Here is a 22,182-nt window from a genome sequence, read left to right as displayed (position 1 = left end):
AAATTGTTACAAATAATGATACTATATTATTTGAAACAAATCACATCACACTTATATTCCCAGCACCTGGAAAACTGTTGGCGCCGAGGAGGTACTCAAATTGATATTTGTTGAAGAAATATACTAATCTCAAACACCAAAATATTATTAAAACCATGGTTGAAAATATTTATATTGGGATGTGGGAATGATTTATCAATGAATGGCAAAGGAATACATAAAGTTACGTATGTAATCAAGAATACTGATAATACGATACATTTATTTCAGTTAATAAACAATTTATAATGTATGTGTCATTTATATTTTTTTAAAAGTTTAAGTTATATAACATAATTCATTCCTAATCAAAACTATTACATTCATAATACTGACCCATCTTTCTCTTTGGATCCTGTAGTCCTACTTTAATTTCTCTATGTCTTTCACCTTTGATTTTCTTTTCATTGAGGTCTTTAGAAAGATCCATTTGCTTATAAGAAAGTAAACTGAAAGACACAGACTGCAGATTCATGGCAACTAGAACTTAAATCTTGACTTCACTGTTTTAATCTTGATCAAGTCATTTTAATCTCTCACTCTCATTTATAAAACTGGGTCATAAATAGTAGCTGAAATTGTTATGTTTTGCTCTGACAATATTGTCGACACCATTACCTAGTTTCAGTAGTAGAGAAACAGGATGTATAAGCTAACTTAATTTTGGAGAGCAAGTAAACAGAAAGAAAACTGATTAAATCTATCTAGAATGCTAGGTAACTTTCCTGTCTTGGTAAAATTAATCTGTGTCACATCATTTTTGTTTACTATTGTGACATATGTGTAAGCTCCTAATCCCTGAGTCCAGCATATTCTTATGCCCTGAAGCATGCATGAACACTAAATATGGTGAGCACAAGAATATTTGAATTCTTCAGGGAACAAAGACAAGACATATGAAACATTTTTTGAGTCCCAAGGCTGATTCCTAGAGTTGATTCTTCCATTTTAAAATGACTTTACACTTCTAACTTCTCACTCCCATCATTTTAAATTGTAATCATAGCCACTATTTATTAAGCGCCTATGTTATGCCAGACACTGTGCTAATAGTATCACAAACATTTATTTAATCTTCACAATAACACTATACGGTATTTTACAAATGAAGAAGCAGAACTGAAGGGGTCGAATTGTTTGCCCAATGGCAGTGTTAAGTCAGATTTCAATCCCAAGTCTGCAGGATTCCAAAGCCTGGCCTCTTCGGTCTATACAATGCTGGAGCTGGGAAAAAAACTACCTTTGTGCCATCGTAGAGTTCAAGGGAATTGGAAAAATCCATGCTACTACAATGCACATCAAACATACTTTTCAGAAAATACAGAGCGAGCTTAGCAATGGCAAAGTTTCTATTGCTGCCGGCTAGGCAGGGAGATAACGAGAGAGGAAGCATTCTTCTTAGAAATATTTCAGGGAGGCTCCAGTTCAATTTGGAAATACCATCCAATCCTCCCTCTACCAGTGATGAATCATGATCTAAAGGCCCCTCTAGGTAGCTTATTTTAAACTCTAGATGTTTTCAGAGACTAGAAACACCCTGGCCTTCATCATTGAAGAAAATAAGTCAAATCAACTCAAGACTTCAATCCGTCTTGACTGTTTTTATCAGCCAACATTTGAACAAATGACTTGCCACATTCTATATTTTCATCCCTAGCCCATTATCTCTCTAATAGTCAGCTGCCTTTCTCCTGCTTCCCATTATCTATTTAGCTTGTGGAGTGAATTATAGCATATTCCCTCTGAACAATGCACATCACCTGTATCAATTACTCTAGGAAGACATCCCTTCGTTGGACAGAAGAAAAAAAATCCCTGTATTTGGTATTTGTTTCCTTCTTTATACCAACCCAGAGAAAATGCATATAGATATCTAATAATGCTGAGGACTAGATTTATATATTAATTCCACGATAAATATTACACATAAATTTAAAATAACTATGTCATATCCACAAGACATTTGCCACTGTCCTTCCTCAAAGAATTTAAAAGCTTACAATGCACACATTAGATGGAGAATGACATGCAAAGGAACAAAATTAAAATTGAAAAGGAAATTAAGATATCCATTTTAGCATTATTTATAATATTGAAAAATTAAAAATTAAATGTGGGCTGGGCACGGTTGCCCACGCCTGTAATCCCAGCACTTTGGGAGGCCAAGGCGGGCGGATCACGAGGTCAGGAGATCGAGACCATCCTGGCTAACACGGTGAAACCCCGTCTCTACTAAAAATACAAAAAGAGCTGGGTGTGGTGGCAGGTGGTGCCTGTAGTCTCAGCTATTCGGGAGGCTGAGGCAGGAGAATGATGTGAAGCCGGGAGGCGGAGCTTGCAGTGAGCCGAGATTGTGCCACCGCACTCTAGCCTGGGTGACAGAGCGAGACTCCGTCTCAAAAAAAAAAAAAAAAAAAAAAAAAAAAAAAAAAAAAAAAAAAAAAAATTAAATATTTGGCTATAATGTAATGACTAAATATAATGGTACTATTCACTCAGCAAAATACTGTGCAACCATTAAAGTATGTTAATAAATTATTTTTAATCTCATGAGTCACAGCAGAACATGAATTTATATATTAATTGAGAAAAGTAGAATTTGGAAGTTTACATAAATATAAATATATATATATATATTCAAATATACGAAATTAGACATGCTGAGACAAAATACTGGAAGGCAAATCACTTCATTGGTAATAGTGGTTATTCTCAGATAACAGGCTGATACATGATTTTAAGTTTTTTTCTTAATACTTTTTATACTTTCCACATTTTACCCCTTGAGTCTGTACAGCTTTTATAACAGGAAAAATTAATATTATGTATGCTTCAGTTTCGTTATCTGTAAAATGGGGATGATAATAATAATATACACCTCCTACAATAGTTCTAGTACTTAAATGGAAAATGCTTTCAAAACTCCTGGCACTGTGTCTGGCATATGGAAGCACTCAACAAATAACAGGTGTTTCTTTTCTTTTTTTAAAGAAAGCATAGTGTGATTTAGTATATCAAATTTAATTTTCTTCTCTCTAGTTGTAGTTCATAGAAAATAATGATATTGCTAAGTGTCTGTGAAATAATAAGAAAAATACGAGACTTTTGCATATTCTATTCCATGAAACAATGATGGCAATGCTATGGTTCATGAAAGGATTCACGGTAGGCCTGGAAAGCAAAAGCAGGTTACACACACACACGCACGCACGCACGCACACAAATCATGAACACATGTAGACACATACAATACCTACCTACATACACACACGTAAACACATGGCCACACACATCTGCACAACACATGCACACACAAAGCACAATACCACACACATACACGTTTAATATTCAGACAACACACACACACACAATATCCACACAGATACACACAATACATGCACTCACAAAATATAAAGCTGCATGCACATACAACGCACATACAGAAATCATGAACACAAGTAGAAACACACAATATCCACATACATACCTACCACAATTTTCAGCACCTGAGCAGACAGTACAAAGAATTTACTTCTGTCCTTTCTTGCCAAAACCTAAGCCCCTTTCTTCTGAAACTGTCTTATACATTTTTCTTAAAAATTTGTATTCAAACATTCCCTTTAGTAAAATAAAGTGATGGTTCAACCCAAGATGCCGACGGATTATGTTTGCTCCCATCTTGAGCTCTACATTATGGATTCCTCATTCCACGTACAAAAAAATCCATACCTAGGTCTGCATAGTTAGACTTGAAAAATTGCTTGCGTCCACAAAAGTACAGCTCGAAGTCAGTTTCGTTCGACCTGCGCAAAGTGTATCCATTTTCAAGAGCAGCAAAAGCATCACAGGTATAACGGTAGGTAATGAAACCATAGCTGTCTCTGAAATGGACAAAGAAGAGAAGTTCAAAGCTGGTTAAGAAGTATTAGCATACGGGACTGTAACCCCTTCTATTTTGTGAGACTTCTCCGGTGCCAACATCTGAGCCACTGCATCCATTTATCAGTGTGATTGTCCTGTCAAGCAGCTAAATACTTATTTCTGGGACAGGAAATCTCAACTAGAAAGATTAATAAATAGGGATGAAAGAAAATAAATAAGGTTCTGAACTCAACATGTCATCTGTCAAAGCACTTACATCGGCAACTCCCATCCCAGTAATCTTATGGCCATAATTTTTTACATACGTCAACTTGTAAACAAGAAATAATCTTGAAGATTCTCACCCATCATCCCGCAGATTTACTGTGCACTCCTCAATTTCACCAAAAACTTCAAAACGGTCCCTCAGTTCTGTCCGTGTTGTGTCAGGTCTGATTTTACCAACATAAATCACACGGCGCTCTTCCTATGGGGGGAAGGAAGGAGAGAGTTTTGCTGGTTCTGGAGATGGGAAAAAAGCTAACCCTCAGCTGGGCACTGTGGCTCACGTCTATAATCCCAGCACTTTAGGAGGTCGAGACGGGTGGATCATGAGGTCAGGAGTTCAAGACCAGCCTGGCCAAGATGGTGAAACCCCGTCTCTACTAAAAATACAAAAATCAGCCAGGCATGGTGGTGGGCACCTGTAATCCCAGCTACTCAGGAGGCTGAGGCAGAGAATTGCTTGAACCCAGGAGGCAGAGGTTGCAGTGAGCCGAGATTGTGCCACTGCATGGGCAACAGAGTGAGACTCCATCTCAAAAAAAAAAAAAAAAAAAAAAAAAAAAGCTAACCCTCTAAAAACATTCATAAATGTATAATCATGCATAAGAAACCCCACTGAGCATGGCAATTAGAACAAAACATACACTACAATGGAAGGAAAGACTACATTTGAACCAAGTGTTAATTCCCGTTTCTTCAGTATCAATCTCTTTTCACTCACATACATTCTTCTCTTCACCTCTACTCTTTTCTACCTTTCCTATATGTCTCTGTTCTACTCTCAGATGAATTTGATGTGTTAGAAAAGAAGTCTGTATAATGCACTCTTTTTAAAAATCATGGAACAATACCTATTAAATATTTGAACATTTGTGACTTGATTATTAATCAAAATTTTTATGAAACTGACCTGGCTTACAAAACTATTACATTTCTCATTAACTCAGAATTCTAATAATGAGATGAACAAATTCTGACGTCCTCAAAAGAGTGGTTCTTAAACTCTACTATAAATAAAAATTACTTGGGGTGCTGGTTAAAAATGCAAATTATTGGGCTTTATCCCAGTTGTACTAAAAAAACATGTAAGATAAGGTTCTACAACCTTTATTTTTTAACAAGCACACCCCAGCGATTTTGATGCAGGTGGTCCAAAGACAATAATTTAAGAAATAAAGTCTTAAAATGTAGGCCATTTAAAGCCATGAGTCTCCAAAGAATAAGAGCTAAATAAAAGAGGCTATAAATTTCACTTTGCCAATAAATCTAGTCTTATTTTAGGAATAGACTAGAGGGGTGTGGCCTAATTTTCACAAGTGGAGTCAATATCATCATAATCTGAAAGTCATCAGTAATTTATAACCTACAAAATACAGGAATAATATTTTATAGCCTGAGGATAAATTCTTTTTTTAAAGCACAGCAATGCATTCTTAGTGTAGGAAGCAATCCTACATCTCTTGTTCCAAGAAGATAAGGCCAAAAGTTATGATGTCTCTCAAAGTTTTAAGAACATAAGGAGTTAATATAAAGAATGTGCTCACCAACTAGTTTGTATACTAAGGACAAACAAGGATAAAATGAATTTAAGGTTGCAGAGTTTTAAGTTGGGTTGAAGCAAAGACTAGAAGCAGAGAACTGAGGTACAGACTTAGCTTGCCCAAGAGTTTTCTTTGGATGTACTGAGAGTCCCTGGTCTTGGGTGATGAAAACAATAATTTGGGCTGAAAGCAAAAAGATGCCCTGTCTTATTTACTGAATGGTTTTCATTTTCTTATGCCCAGTGTTTGGCCAAGAATCTGGTAAGAAGTAGGCACCCAACAAGCACTTGTGAAATGTAACTGAACAATTCACAGACCCTATATCTTCCTGGATGATAAGCTTACCAATGTCTGGTCTTATTCTACCATATACAACATTCTTGCCTCTATTTTTTATTAGGAAAGTAATCCTTATGTCCACCTGAGCCTCAGGTGCAAATAATCAACTATTTACTTGACATTTCAGGTTGGTTGTGCCTGAGGAGCCTCACACTACACCAACCTTACCGAAGCCCAACCCTCCAGCCTTGCCCTCTCCCCATTTGGTTCTTTCCCAGTGTTCTTGTATTAGTGAAATGAACACCATCCAGCCAGTTATTTAGGAAGAAATTTAAGTACCTCCTTTTACTCCTTTCTCTTGGTCCTCTCCACATGTCTAACTACTCATGAAATCCTATTGATTTATTTCTCCTAAATCTCTCTCTAACCTATTTTCTTTATTCCATGTGTCCTAAGCCAAGCCTCCAGCTTCTCTTTCTGGACTAGTATTAAAAAAAAAATCTCTTAATTTGGATCTGTGTCCATGTTTATTCTTCTCCAATCTATTCTTCCATCATCGTTAGGATAGTCTTTGCTAAGAAAACAGGAATCCAATGATGTCTATTAACTTATAAAACATTCCAAAGGTTTCTCACAACGTTTAACGAAAGATCTAAATCGTTAACAAGACCTACAAGGCCCTGTGTGGTCTGGACCTGTTGTCATCACGGGCTTTATCTCTCATATTGCATTCTTTCTGTGACTCTCTTTCCCAGCCACACTGAGCTTCTATTAGTCTAGTATATACTGTGTACCTTCCTTCCCAAGGCCTTTGCACATGCTCTTTCCCTGCTACTGGAACACCCCATTCACACTGCAGCACTCCCAAGCCTCTCACATACACACACTGTCTACAACAACCTTAAGCTCAACAATCACATTTTTTCTGAGACTTGCAATGAGGTCAGAATTCCTATTAGTTGCTCTTATGGAAAACTCTCCTTTCCAATTGTAATTAATAGTTTATCCACTGTTTAATGTCCACCTTCCCAGGATAATAAAAGCTTCATGACAGTAGAGACCATATCTGTTCTCTTCACTACTGTATTTTAAATAAAGCATCGAAACATAACAGACTATCAATGAATAACTGTTGTAAAATCAATCAGTTATGAATCAATCAATCATTTTGAACACTCATCCCATTCCCTTCATTACATCAAAGATGCCTAAGTGTGGTCCTTATTCTGTAAGACGATCCGACACAAAGAAGGAAAGTTAGATTTGATGCTTTATTACAGAAAACAAAAACAAAAACAAAAACAAAAAAACGTTGCTCAGGGAGCTCAGTTGAGTGAAGAAACAAAGATTTCCATAATTTGTTTTTACAGATTTAAGTGTAAGAAGTAGCTACATGTTTGCAGCTACATGTTTGCAGGAATCTCACTCATAAAAATCACCTCTGAAAATCAAAGTTAGGTAGGAGATAACAAACAGTTGGTAAAACATAACTGTACTAACAATAGCTATTGAGACTAAATAAATGACCAGATGAAGCAGATAACCAATGCAGAGTAACTGCCTGATGCCCTTCCATGTAGATTGTATGTCTCAATCAAAGGCTGTGATTGTGCTGCTTCAGAGCACTGAGGACATCCTGGCAGTCAGGAAGTAGAAATGGATGGAGAGGCACATCCCAGACCATCGATGCACACTTGAGCAAGGGAATCATAACACCACATTCCATTCTATTTACGAAGCCAGCTCTAGTCAAACAGCCAAATGTGATGGGACTGTTATCTAAACTTAAACTTCCTGGCGCCTGCTTTCATGGGTGTTAAGGAATTTTTTTTTTTTTTTTTTTTAGTGGGCCTTTTAGAAAAGTTACTACTGTATAGAGAGAAAGGGGGGAAAATGCAGAAGTGAGAGAAAGAAATTGAGCCATTGCAAAGAAATTGCTCAACTACCATTATGGGAATAAACACAGCCTATGTATTCAAGGAAATTTGAAGTTAAAGTGAAAATCGACCATATGTATGCCCATATGCAGACATACTGGGACAGTCTCTGAATTGCAGCTTTATACGAAGTTGTATGCAACAACGATCCCATACAAAATATAAACCAGAGGACCTTTTATAATGGATACTGATACATTCTACAGTAAAAAGAAGATATAACCTAGAGGGGAGAAACAGGAAACCGAAGGGGTGTTCCCCAATTACTTGAATTGCCTGTTTTTCTACCTCTCTTTTTATGAAGCACAGGAATGGGGCCATGCCTCGCTACTTTACAAAGATCAGAGATTGGATACATGCTGAAATGCTTATTTGAGGAAATTATTGAAGTGCTTGATTTTCCTACTGCTAAAAATGAAAATAAAAGGCATCCAAAAGCCTAGAAAGCAAAGACAAAAATCTTTCCAAGATTGGCCAAAATGTCTAGCAAAGAACTGATTCTTTTAAACATGTTGCAGTTGTATTAGACAGATGAATAGATTTGATATCTTTAAAAAACCTTAACATTTGCAGCCAATTTTTCAAGACATTAATTTCTAAACAGGAGATGAAAGGAAAAGAAATCAAAATGCTTAATAACATTTTCAACTTCTTCAAGGCTTGGAGGAACTCTAAACCTTTGGAAACAGCTCCTTGAAAAATGATTTTCAGACCAGTATTCACTATTGAGGAGGATGGAACATCTATCAAATAACTTTTAGTTTCAGTTTTCACAAAAGCTAGTATGCTGATGGGGTGGATAATAAAATTGAAGACTTACGTTGCATTAACAGCTATAGTAAATCCTCATTATACCAAAACACGGTGGATAAATAAACAAAAAAATGACTGAATTAACTGACTTCACATTACTAAAATCTTTATCAAAAAGAGTCTAGAGCTTCCCGGTTACTGGAGGAAAAAATACAGTGATTGTTTCTCATCAAATAAACTACTCCTGATAAAAGGGGTTTGACTAAGAAAAGAGAGAAGGTAGCGGAGAGATGAACATTTGTTGAATTCTTATCTATGCCAGGTACTGCATTTGATGCTTTTTAATGGGTGATCTCTCTAAAATGTCCTATTATGCTAGGTAACAAGGAAGAGCTTGATATAATGTAGATTTTAGCTCTCTCTACGTTTGCAAGTCAGAATAATGTAAAAATCTTTTTTTCTATGCTAAGGAAACTACATAACAATTTTGGCAGTGAAATACTGGTGTTCATTGCTAGATTAGCTGTAACCTGACTGCCTCAAAAACTGCAAAGACATTATAAATACCATTGGAATATGGTGTATTCCAACTAAAAGAAAAGGTGAGTGGAGTAGAGGGTCATGGAAAGGTGCAGATAGAAAGAAATACCAAGATTGTAAAAAAGGCTAAAAATTTCTTGCCATTAATATTGATTATCTAACCTAATTCAGTAGGTATTCAATAAATGCCTACTGCTAGGTGGTGTTCTTAGACAAAAAACAAAATTGTAGCATTAAACTTTTCCAAAGTGTCCCCCATTCATGTACCATGTGCTACTATCCCTGCTTAGCGTCTAAGGCTGGTTAATGTGAATAAGTCCAGGTTAGTCTACTTAGGAGGTAAGATGCAAATAAAAGCTAACATGCAAGTAAACATACTGGTAAGTCAGAAAACATGAAAAGTATAGAATAAGAGTATGCATAACTACTTTTTAAAAAAGCTTCACTGAAGTATAATTGATATATCAAAAAATTGTATATATTAAACATATACATTTTGATGAGTTTGGACATATGCCTATATCCTTGATACCACCATCACAATCATGGTACTATATGTATTCATCACCTTCAAAATGTATTTGCGTTCTTTTGTGTTTTTTTTTCTCTTTTTTTTCTGTGTGTGTGTTTGTGTGTGTATGTGTGAATAATATGAAATTTATCCTCTCAACATTTTTAAAGTGTACAATAGCATAGTTAACTATAGGTACTATGTTGTATAACAGATCTCTAGAATTTATTCATCTTGCCATAAAACTGAACATTTCTAAATACTGAACTTAAGAGTCATAATATAACATATACACACCCACATAAAATATCTCTTTAAAGAGTCTTGAATAGAAAGCTATTTCATTTTCTTCAAAAAAGATTAACTCTGAGCACTGTGGGAGGCCGAGGAGGGCGGATCATGAGGTCAGGAGATCAAGACCATCCTGGCTAATACGGTGAAATCCCGTCTCTACTAAAAATACAAAAAATTAGCCAGGCGTGGTGGCGGGTGCCTGTAGTCCCAGCTACTCGGGAGGCTGAGGCAGGAGAATGGCGTGAACCCGGGAGGCGGAGCTTGCAGTGAGCCAAGATTGCGCCACTACACTCCAGCCTGGGTGACAGAGCAAGACTCCGTCTCAAAAAAAAAAAGGAATAGCTCTGAGTAATTGCACAATTTCTTTTCATTCCATTTGGAAGAAGTTTATAATTATCAGCAGCAATACACTGTCCCTGGCTTCTGAGCTGGACACTGACCAACTGAGAAGTAAAGTAGCAGTCATTGCTGCCCGAGCACATCTGGTTTTGGTTTTAAGTGCTGAGCCATATCATAATGTCTAGATTTGCCCTTTAAATTAACATCCCATTATCATGTTTTCTGGCAGAAAACTGTACAGATTGCAAATGGAGTTGGACTTAGAATTCCACAAGAAATTAGAGCAGTGACAGTTTAGACATTAAGTACTAAACTCTGGCTTGCAGAGTCCCAATATAACCTGAATTATTTCAAGCTTATGAGTCTGAGAAAGGCAGAAAGTGAATTGCTTTTTGAGAAAGAGTCTGGATGGAAATTACAGGAAAGTGCCAACTGAAACAATGGTAACATTCAACCACAATGTATGGTTTTGCATTGGTAATTACTAATTATTAGCGTTCTCTTTGCTTTTGGATTTGGTTCACTCAACTTGGGCTGAATTAGCTGAATTAAGATTTTAGAAACATAAGCAATGAAAAGTTTACAGATCTCCTAAAACACCTCCTACTTATGGAACTCAAAATAGAAGTAATGCAGACAAGGGTTTAAAAGATGCCTTTAATTTTGTAAAATAACAATTATTAAATTTCTAAAGTGTTTTTTTTTTTTTCATTGCCTTTTGGAGCCTCTGTTTTTCTGGTTCCCTAAATATATGATTGCTTTGATTAATGGATAACCCAATACTGCACCCAAGATATCTTAAATGTAATTTGCTTCTTAATTGAAAGAACATCACCTACCTGACCAACTTAGGTCTGGACTGTCCTCGTTCCCCTAGCTCTTCCATGTATGAATTCTCAAGTTAATTTTTTCAAATCAGTTAAAAATCACTGCATGTATCCCTGCACTCAAGTCCATAAAAATACACTTTGGGGATGCATTATGGCGCTAGAAAGCCAACCATTTGGAGGAAGGAAATCAATCCAAAAAATTCATGTGGGTAAACTCATTAAATAGTTCCACGATGCCTTCAAGATAGATTTCAAAATCTTTAGCATGAATTATAGGACCCTTTATGCTGTCTTCCACTGTTCCCTCTGGACTTATTTCTTGCCCCTCTTATGTCTCAGTGTTCTAATTAAATGACTAGTAGTTTCTCAATATACCTTATTCTTTTTTAGAGACTTAGTATAAGCTATAGCCTCTGTCTAAAACAGCAATGTCCAGTAATAATACAGTGTAGTATATGTCATTTAAAATTTTCTAAGAGCCACATTTAAAAAAGTAAAAATATGAAAAATTCAATGTTAATAATATATTGTATTGGGCTCAACATGTCCAAACTATTATATCCTTTTGTGATTTATATAAAAAGATTAATGAAGTATTTTACACTATATTTATACCAAGTCTTCTAAATCCAATGACACAGTATATCGTAATATGACCCAATCAAATTAGCCATGTGGCTAAAAGCTACCATATTGGACACTGCAGGGGGAGAAAACCTTTGTCCTTTCTGCCTTTAGGATTTGGATCAATCTCACCCTGTCTGAGGTTCTCCTTCATACACAGATCTGGGTGCCCCCCAGTATACGATCACAACAGCGCCACAGATGCACCCCTTATAATAGCACTTATCACACTGTATTGCCTGTTTGTGTATCTTTGTCTGCCAGTAGAGTTGAAGTTCCTTGGATACAGGGACCATGTCTTTCCTAATTTTATATCCCAACCACATGGCAAATATTTATTACAGAAAGAGCTATGAATTTTCACTCATGTTCAATAGAAATAGCATGTAATTATCCAAGTGGAAATTGGTTAAACAGTAAGTCCCAAATCTTTATTAAGCACTTATCACTTATAGTTCACTCTGCTAGTAAACAATCTCTATGTTCTAGGTTTCCTTCAATCTACTTTTCAAAAACACAAATGAACTTTAAAGTAAAAATTCTCACAAATGTCTAGTTAATGTAAAATGATTTAATACAAACCAAGTTGACACTTGTATTACAAGTGTGCTTTGGAAGAGAATTGATACAGATTATTTTCATCGAAGAATTAACAGAGGAACTAGTCAACATTTGTAACTTAACAGAGGAACTAGTCAACATTTGTAACACAAAGGGACAACAGGGTAGCATCTGCTTCCAAGCTGAGGCTGGTCACCCTCAGGGTGCTTTTGTTTCATCTAGACCAATGACACTACTTGCTCTATTTGTAAAGGGTCAAACTAGCAACAAAAAAGACACCTCCTTTCCTTTCTTTGTTAATATCTGGCACTTAATCATCTTTAGAAGGCATAAAATAAATACACGTCATTTATTTACATACTTTTGATTAAAATATTAATCTGGCTTTAGTTATAACTATGTTGTGTCTTGGCCATATAAGCAAATTTATGATGAAACTATTAATCTTTCTCTTTAATGTCCTATTTTTGGGGGAAAAAATGAAGGATTTTATAAACTATAAATTTGCAAACACCAAAATAGTCATTTTCCTACATGCTTGCTCAGCATGATTTTCTTTTGTAATGATTATAATGTGCCATATTAAAAGGCTTTGTAAATTATATGGCACTATATAAATGTGAGTTATTATAATTATTGAATACACCATTAATTAAATACAGTGACATTAGAAAAATTGAATTTTAATTTTCATTAGTCTTCATAAGTGTTAACTAATGACACTTTGGCAACTCTTAATATCACTGCTCATTTGGAAGTTGAGAAAAATGTGGCAAATTGTTGTAATTTGCAAAATGCCTTTGATTCAGTCTTAGGTACATTCAAAGTTAAATGGCAGCAAACTCTCCAAAACTTTGGCCCAAGTGTTCAATTACTTCTCCCATCTTTCTCCTTAAATGCCTGTGTTGAGCAAATCTCTCATTTAACCTTTATCCTCCAGCTGATAACTGTTGGCCAATGCTTGATTTTGATTCCATTAGTCAGCTCTTTTATATAGGTTTTGCAAAATTGTGTTGATGTTAGTGAGTTTTCTTAAAGATAACATATAAATCTAACCTTTACAGTCAAAAATCATTTCCCTAAGCCTTGGCTAGCTTAGATGCAAGATATGTCAAAAGCTGATCTTCACTGAGCTAACTCTGAGTGGCTAGCACAGACAGGCAGCAGCTGCACTGAATAAAAGCAGTGCTACATCTCATTGATTAGTCATGGTTCCCTAGAGCACCATGTCAGAAAAGATCGTAAGGCTCTGAGGGGGCTCAATGGAAAAGAGTTCCATTATCGATTAGGAATGTCTGCCACGGGCATGGGCTGGATTTTGACAACTGGACTGCCTTATTTTTGCCATCCAAAGTCTAGGCTGATAAACAGCAGTAGGGAGTTGGGGTAAAGCCTACCTACTAGTCAGCAGTTGCTGAAAATGAGTACTGATCTTCAGAGAGCAAACAAATATAACATAACTTGGATCTTTACACAGAAGGGTCAGCACTGTCTCTATGTCAAGTGAATATAATACTCCCTGGTAAGTGGTGCTGAAATCCATAAAATGTCACTGAAAAGTAGTTCGTAAGAAATGTGGGTGTGTCAACTACCCAGTTAGATGGCGACCATCACACAGAAGGTGATGACTTTCTTTCTTTTTTTTTTTTTCCAAGACAGAGTCTCACTCTCACTCAGGCTGGAGTTCAGTGATGCAATCTCAGCTCATTGCAACCTCTACCTCCCCAGTTCAAGCGATTCTCCTGCCTTAGCCTCCCAAGTAGGTGGGATTACAGGCATGTGCCACCACACCTGGCTAATTTGTGTATTTTTAGTACAGACGAGGTTTCCTGTCTCCTATGTTATTTCCTGTTTCCTGTGTTGGCCAGACTGGTCTCAAACTTCTGGCCTTAAGTGATCCAACCGCCTTGGCCTCCCAAAGTTCTGGAATTACAGGCGTGAGCCATTGCACCCGGCCAGAAGTGATGACTTTCTTAGCAACTCTTCCTCCCCTGCCTCTTTTAAATCCAACTTGAACTCAGTCTCTTCATGGACAATTTAAGTCTCCTGCTGGCCAAAAAGACAAAAACTGAAACAAGATAGCAATCCCTCCTCCTTTGCCACTCAAACAGAGAAGTAACAGGAAACAGAAAGAAAAACTCATCCTGTGACCGGAAAGAACCAATATCTGACTGAAAAAAAAAAATCTCTGCTCCCTCCATTTTTCAAAACAGTAACGAACTTCAAAATGAAACTGTGAGTGAGAAATTTACTGACTTAAACATTTTGTTTTCCAATAAGTTAGGTCAACGAGGACTGAAGACTTACGGATATTTTAAAGCCAAAAGGCTGAAAATGGCCTGTTCTAACAAACTAACAAAGACTTAGCTTTTGTTTATTTTCTAATCTATCACCAAAAAAAGCACACAGAAAAAGAAGAAACCCTACTTTAAAATAAAAGTGAGCTCCAGGCCACTTACAATTGCCTTCTGCCTCTGCCTCTCCCTTTGTTTGGCCCTCTCAGACTCTCGCTTCTCATACTCTCTGCGATATTCTTCCCTCTTCAGCCTCTCGTGCTGATACTCCTCGTAGCTGTCATACCTGGGAAACATAACTTCATCACTAAGTCAACCACCTCAATTTGCATAAGCAAAATGAATAATAATATGGGGAGGGGTATAGGGTTTTGGAGAACATCTTGTCATCTCAAGGAGGGGATAAAGGGAGCCGAAGGAAAATGACATGCCTCATTACCTGGGCCGACGGCTGTAGGGCGATCTTGAACGTGATCTCACATACAAGGGAGAATTTCGGTGCATGCGGTGTCTGTAGTGGCTTGACTCATAGTAATAGCAGGATCTGTGACAGATGAGAAAAACAAAAAGGGCATTTGCAACTGCCACTTAACCCAAGTTTATCGGCACTGTGGAGCATCCTCTGGGACACTGTGTTACAGAGACTGGCTTTTTCTTCCCAGCTACTAGTGAGATTTCCCAGTGACAGTTTGTGATCAGCTAGTCAGCTTAGAGGGCTGGGAGTGATGTGCTCTCTCTCAGCGTCTCTTATTGATGTTAACACTGAGCACCAGGTCTGGTACACTGTCAGCTTTATCTTGCATGGATCTCCACTATCCTGGCACAGGGCAGCTCTCCAGGTAATGGAAAAAGTTAGATGAGCAAGTTTCTTAACAAATTACTCTCTCTGATAGGACTGGCTCAAGGCACTGTGCTCAGAGCTGACAGATGTAAGAGAACATGGAGAGAGATGTGAGTGTAACATCATTCTCGTTAGTTCTGGCAGTGCCAGAACTTCAGTGGTCAGGGGCCGGAATGGCTACAGATTTCAAATTTTTATTCGTATTTTATTTTGTTTACTTCTTAGGAACACCTTGTGTGTTATTAGGGTTTCGCCAAGGTTTACCTTGAAGAGGATCTACTGCCTGGGGACCTTGATCTTGACCTGGAATATGGTGATCGGGAACACGACCTGTGTCGAGAAAAGGACCTTGAACGAGAGCGCATCCTTTGGGGTCTTTGAGAAAATAAGGATTTGGGTGGTGACACGGAATCTCTACATGGAGAGTTAAAAGGAGAGCAAGAAGGAGACACATTGAACAATGAATAGGATTGCGTGCCATCCCAAGGGTAGCTCAGTTTATCACTTTCATCTTCGCTGTCATCAAACAGGCCATCCATGGCTAGTCCTGAATTTATAAACATAGGTAGTTTGGAGAATTGTTCATTACTGAAATCACTGTCCCTCAGTTCACTGGTCTTGTCTGCTTCGTCGTCAAAAACAGCTTGACTGGGATGACCGAAGTGCTTGTTCAGCTCGGCTCGGATTTCCTGGTCTTGGAGCTGTTTTCTTGTGCTGCAAGGAGAGACCTGCTTGCTTGCCTCCAAAGTCTCTCTCAGGTAGCACTGGTCTGAATCTGTGGAAGAACAAATCTGCCCCTGCCAATCAGAGGAGACATCTTTATTTTCTAGTTGTCTAGAGTCTTGGAGCTCCTGTGATATATTAATGAGTATTTCCGTTTTGGAATTAATTGACTGGCAATAGTCATGGTCACCAAACAGCCGCAGACTGTGCCGCTTGGTCTTCCTTTCCTCGTGTCCACCAGTGAGCACTGAGGACTTGCTGAGTTGTGCATACAACTCGGATTGCTCCGGCCCTTTCTTGGTGGAGTTATTGCCTTGTGTACCAGAAGACTCACTGTACCGGGGCTTCTTTGATGGTGGTGGCACCACAGTCTTGCAAGAGGACTTCAGCTTTGGAGAAGCCCTAAAAGGGTTATCTTGGTTGGCTTTATGAGGAGGAGTGGTGGGTGGAGTTAGGCCTAAGGCAAAAATTAAAAAAAAAAAAAAAAAAAAAAAAAAGAGAGAAAGAGAAAAGAGACAGAGATAATGTTCTTAAATGCCAAGACACGTTTCTAAATTTTCCAAGATTTCAAACAAGGGTTTAAACTGAGTGCAGAAGAAGGAAACTAATTTCATGACAAGGCCTGAAAGACTGACTCATCCCCTAAGCCTCTGTCACCAAGAAAAGATGGATCTACAGTGCTGAACAGGAGGCAGAGCTGTGATCTTTTGTATTTCAAACACCAACGCTAACAAATCCTGCTTCCCAGAAAACATGAACGCATCACCCCTGGCCTGCACGGAACTAGGCATTATTACCAAAGCTTGCATTGTCAAGGGGATTGTATGGGCTGCTTTATGGAAAATTAACAAAGTGGGACTGAGGAATCACAGAATAGCCTTAGTAGCATTTGTCTGCAAAGAACATTGCGGAGGATGCAAGCAGCTCAGGGGTCTTTGTCCAATCAAGAGAATCTACCCTTGGAGCCAAGGAATTAACCAACTTAAAACAAAACAAAACAAAAAGATGAGATGACAACTTCAAAGTAAGTTCAGTGAGATACGACAGCCAAATGCAGGGACCTAGGGCAACTCTACAACTTAACGGCAGTGATTCTTTGTTGCCACAGTTCATTAACCTAGTAAACCATGGCTAATGTAGGCATAATACATTCTTGTAAGCATAACTAATACATTCTGTCTAAAATATGGTTCTGCAACAGAAACCTAAGTGAAGAGTAACACTAAATATCGCAGTGCCAGCCGACCATTTTATATAGAGCACAACATAAGGGAGGGTTATGAGACCAAGGGACTGAAACTCAGCCAAGCTTCAGCAGCTAACTAAATAAATAAAAAGGAAGAAAGAGGAACAGCCATCAGTTGTTGCTCCTTCTGCTTTTCTATAGGAGGGCAGAACATTTCATCAGAAACCACTGTGGGAGAGTCCGTGAAGCATAGTAGTCCCCTCTGTTGAGTTTCCCCCCTGAATAAGTCCTACTCATCCCTTTGTGCCGAGGAAGAATCATTGTCAAGTGGCTCCAGAGTCCAAGGAACTTTGAAGAAGGGCAGGCTGGAGTTCAAATGGCTTTCTGCTTACAAGGGAGCATTTTAGTTTACAATACACTTTCTGTTTAGGAGGCGGGGTGAACACTATTCAGCAAAAAGAACTTCAAGTCTGCTAACAAGTATGGGGTTAGATTTAAGGCAAGTTTCAAGGAAAAAAATGCTACCTTGCTGAAAAAAAAATAAGAAAACACAGACACACACACACACGCACGCACACACACACACATACATATCTACCAAGGGCCATGTAGGTCACAAAGAGCCACATGAAATTTTGATATGAACAGGAAGATGCTGCCTCACTCTCCTACTTTATAATAAAGAAATGGAAAGAATGAATGTTTTCTCTAAAGTGAAATATTTTACACCAATATTTGGCAATTTTTATTATTCAAAGCTAATTCTCCCTGAAAGAAGGAAAGGTATACAAATGTAAGGTGGTTTGACTTTGGAGTTCCAACCCAGAAAAGTTCAGGAAGATAGAGAAATGCAAGTACAAAGCGAATGGGACACTGTACTCTGTTCATGGCCACACCTGAGTCTCAGAAAGGCTTCCCTTTGTTGGCAGCTTCTCTTGGATGGCTCTTTGTCCCTGTCTTTGCTGTAGCAAAGGAAGTGACTTATATGACTGAATGAAACATCGGTGCCACTGAGGCACAATCAACTCTTGTTTCCTCTCTCATAGATGAGTATGTCTTTTACTCAATCTAAGAAATTCCTATTTGGTTGATCTTCTCTTTTTCTCTCTGTTTTCACTTGTTTTATTTACCTATTGCACTGCCTTATTAATTAATGCATACTGATTTCTTCTACATGCTACCTTCAATAACCACTTGCAATTCCCAGAAAAAAAAAAAAAAAAAAAAAAAAAAGCACACTCTCAAATATTCCTCTTAGGACCCTAAGATACTTAAAGAAATAATGACAAATAATCTCTCTTTGCTGAGTAAATACCAATCAAATATGTCCAACGACATAGCCCTTGTATCGGAGGAAATGGCATTCAATATCCTCACATCCAACTCCGTAAATCTTTGCATGATCACCCCAAGTTAGGGTAGTTTTTACTTCTTTAGTAATTTATTGTCAGGATCCCTCTCTTGATACCAATCACATATTACTATACGTTTTTGCTTATCTCTTTTTGAATGTGAATTATGTCTTGTCTTTCCAAATCGATTATAAGCTCTTTGCAGAATGTGGCTTGGGCACATTTGTTGCATTATTATTTTCTACTAATTTTAATTTTTCTAGATTCTTCTTTAGTAGTGGGTCTCACATTTCAGCAGTCCAAGAATCACTTGGGATACTGGGTAAACATTTGTAATTAGATGCTTCACAGACCACATCTGGAGAACCCCAGCCCTAGCGTGTCTGCAGCATGCCACTTTGTACTCTCAGGTATACATATTTTGACAGACATTTTAGATTTATAAAAAGAAACCTTAAACTTCAGGAACACCAAATTAGGCCACTATTAAAGAGAGACTGGTTCTAAAAATAGCTCAGGTATCTAGAGATTTCAGATACAGAAATCCTTCTGTGTCTTGAAAATTCGAAACACTTGTCCTAGTACCTAAGCTCATTATCGCTTAAATAACTGGTTCTCAAGTTGCTCTGGGGAGTGGCAACACCTTGATTGTACTTCCTTTGAGTTAAAAACAAAGCCTTTTACCTCTGTCACACATTATGGCCTGTGGCCATTGAACAGACCTTCGTTGAACACCTACTATATGCTGGATATGACACCAGATGCTGCTGTTTCAGGGACTCAGCCTCCAGCGACTTCACAATCGATTTTAATAAAAAGGCACTTCTTTAAAATTTGAAATGAGTATATTTTTCTGCATATACGCTTAAAATTGATGGAAATACCCAGAGACCATCACATATGCCCCGTGAGTAAAAATATCAGGGCTGTACGTTTCTGCTGGCACCATTTGTTGAAACAAATAAGTAATGCTTGTTTATTGAATGGAAGATATTTCAGGATTAATGAGTAGATGGAGAGAGAAAAATAATTTGGCTAATGCCCTAAAGCCTTCATTGTGTACTGAAACATCTCTAACCAGAGAATATCTCAAAGCAAGATTGAGAAATCTCACGGATGACAAGACTTTCTATCACCAGGTGCCTCCCTAATGGAAAGCCTATCTCCAGATACAGTTGAGACCCAAAGCCAAACAAAGCAAAACAAAAGTGCAAAGAGTATGTTTTCATTTAACATAGTGTTAAACTTTTCAGAGCTGCTGATGACACAGGCAACCCCTTGCTGCCTCTGAACTAGTTGTTATTTCTGTAGCCTCACCTCCGCTACCCAAAACCTTCCCCCTGAAGCAAGAGGGAGGCCGGTGCTCAATCCCTTGATGCCACTACCTTTGCTCATCTTCCCACTAATCTCTGGACTCTCGATTTCATGCCACAAGCCCAAATCAACAGTGCTAATGCCTTCCATAACCTCTGGATTATTTCCTGCGTGTTGATTTTCTGGGGAATGTGTACATTTTGGTGTTGACAGTACAAGGTATATTCCGTGCTCTCTCTTGAACTTAGCACGTTTTGACAGATTTATGTGAGGACAGATGGCCATTACAGGCTGAAGGCTGACAAGAGGCAGTTCCGAGCATTGTTAACACACTTGCACAAACTCTCAGCAGTGCAGCTCGGTGCAGAATGTAATTCAGACTATAGCTTTTTTATTGCCGCCTATTTTCTTTTGTCAAAAGAGCCTGCTGTGCAGAGCAACAAATGGCTGCTATTACCCAGAATGTAATGGGTGTCAGACAAATCACATAACACAAACAATCAAGAGTATGTAGGTCATATTTCAACAGAGCACAACCTTAGGAATATTTATGATTACTGCATTGAAATGTGCTCCATAATAAACAAGCACCTCTACATCACTCACACTTATGCACTTCTGCACAGCAAATCTTGGAGAAGTGGTACATACTCTACAGTCATCTTTTTAAACAACCCTTTTATTAAAAAAAAAAAAAAAAGGCAGACAAGTTTTGTTTTGTTTTTCATTATCGCTATGAAACGATTTTCTTGGAGGAGTTTTCTTTTGGGTTTGTTTGTTTAATTGAATGACTCTGATAAATGGTGAGTCCCTGGCTCTGTTTCTTGTGCTGTGCTATTCACCAATGACTTTTTTTTTTTTTAGTAGTTTATAACATTTTGCAGAATCTACTGCAAAATCTGCAACTTACTTTCAAGTTTGTTTAACAGTGGGATTTTGCATAAGTTGCACGCCAATTCAGGTACTTAAGAAAAAAAAAAAAATCAGGAGATGAGATTCTAAGTTGCTTTAAAACACACCAAAATAGGAAAACGGAGCAAAGAGAGGTGTGTGACTTGTCCTACTCACATATTTCAGGCCTCACGAATTTGGAGTGGGTGTCAAGAGTGCAGAGGGAAAGCTGATATTCACTGAGTACCAACCGTTACCTTTAAAGCAGTTGTTAAAATATTCAGTTGATAAAAGCTGCTCTAGTGTTCTCTCCATCTGCACCTACTTCCCCAGGACTCAACGGAGCTCCACAAGACCCAGCAACAGAAGTGCTCACACTTGGCACAGAAGGTTCTCCAACAGACCCCGCTAGTCCTCTGGCTGGCTTCAGTCCATTTGGAAGTGGCCTGCCTTCAGTACATTTTAAGTATTTCTCCCATCACCCCTGGTTACTGGGGAACAAACTGACCTTGGAGAAAAGCTTCAGAACATTCCTATGACATATGCCTAATTCCCCAACTCTTGCTAATGGAAGATGAAGATATCATTAATTGACCCCTGTGTAAATTCCCCAGAGAGCTGGGATAGGGGATGAGTAAGGAGAACCTGGCATTTCAGGTGGCTATTGCCAAACCCCAAAGCTGATGTGGGAGAGAAAATTCCTTTGCTATACTTGGCTTACAAGAAATAGGATGGTACCATTTCCAGAAAAGAAAAATTAGGAACAAAGGAATTGTCATTATAGACACTGGGTCAAAAAGAATGAGATTAAAAATAGAAAATGAAGAATATGGTTGAAATATGGAAGAAATCTCTGACAGTAAGAGTTGGCAAGCACTGGAATGGGCTGTAAAGAGAATTTGTTGGGTCTCCCTTTCTTAGATTCTTGAAGCACAGGAATAGATTCTGTGACCTGTCAAAATCACCTTCCAGTTCTCTGATGCTATGGTTTTCCTTTTAAAACTACCGACAACTACCGATATTTTACTTTGGTCTACTTTCCCAAAGATACGTCACATACACAAGAAGTATATACGCCAAAAGGCTACAGCCATTTGCCAGTATTTATGCTGTTTGTCAATACATTTTTTCCAGCAAAATGAACTTTTAAATGGAGAGTCCAAAAAGGCAATGTAAAATTCAACATA

At 37.9% G+C, this 22,182-nt stretch overlaps 1 protein-coding gene across 2 annotated transcripts in view; it reads right to left on the bottom strand.

Moving 5' to 3' along the window:
• Positions 1-22,182, bottom strand: part of PPARGC1A (PPARG coactivator 1 alpha) — a 111,783-nt gene that overhangs the window by 5,855 nt on the left and 83,746 nt on the right. For both annotated transcript variants that reach the window (XM_010362992.2, XM_010362991.2), the window contains exons 8-12: positions 15,794-16,709; positions 15,128-15,232; positions 14,854-14,974; positions 4,266-4,387; positions 3,769-3,920 (exon numbers count right to left, since the gene is read on the bottom strand). In XM_010362992.2, the coding sequence (XP_010361294.1) occupies positions 3,769-3,920; positions 4,266-4,387; positions 14,854-14,974; positions 15,128-15,232; positions 15,794-16,709 (1,416 nt within the window). The remainder of the gene's footprint in view (positions 1-3,768; positions 3,921-4,265; positions 4,388-14,853; positions 14,975-15,127; positions 15,233-15,793; positions 16,710-22,182) is intronic.

This window comes from Rhinopithecus roxellana, chromosome 2 (genome assembly GCF_007565055.1).
Source record: "Rhinopithecus roxellana isolate Shanxi Qingling chromosome 2, ASM756505v1, whole genome shotgun sequence".
NCBI lineage: Eukaryota > Metazoa > Chordata > Mammalia > Primates > Cercopithecidae > Rhinopithecus > Rhinopithecus roxellana.
This window is presented reverse-complemented; position numbering and strand designations above follow the sequence as displayed.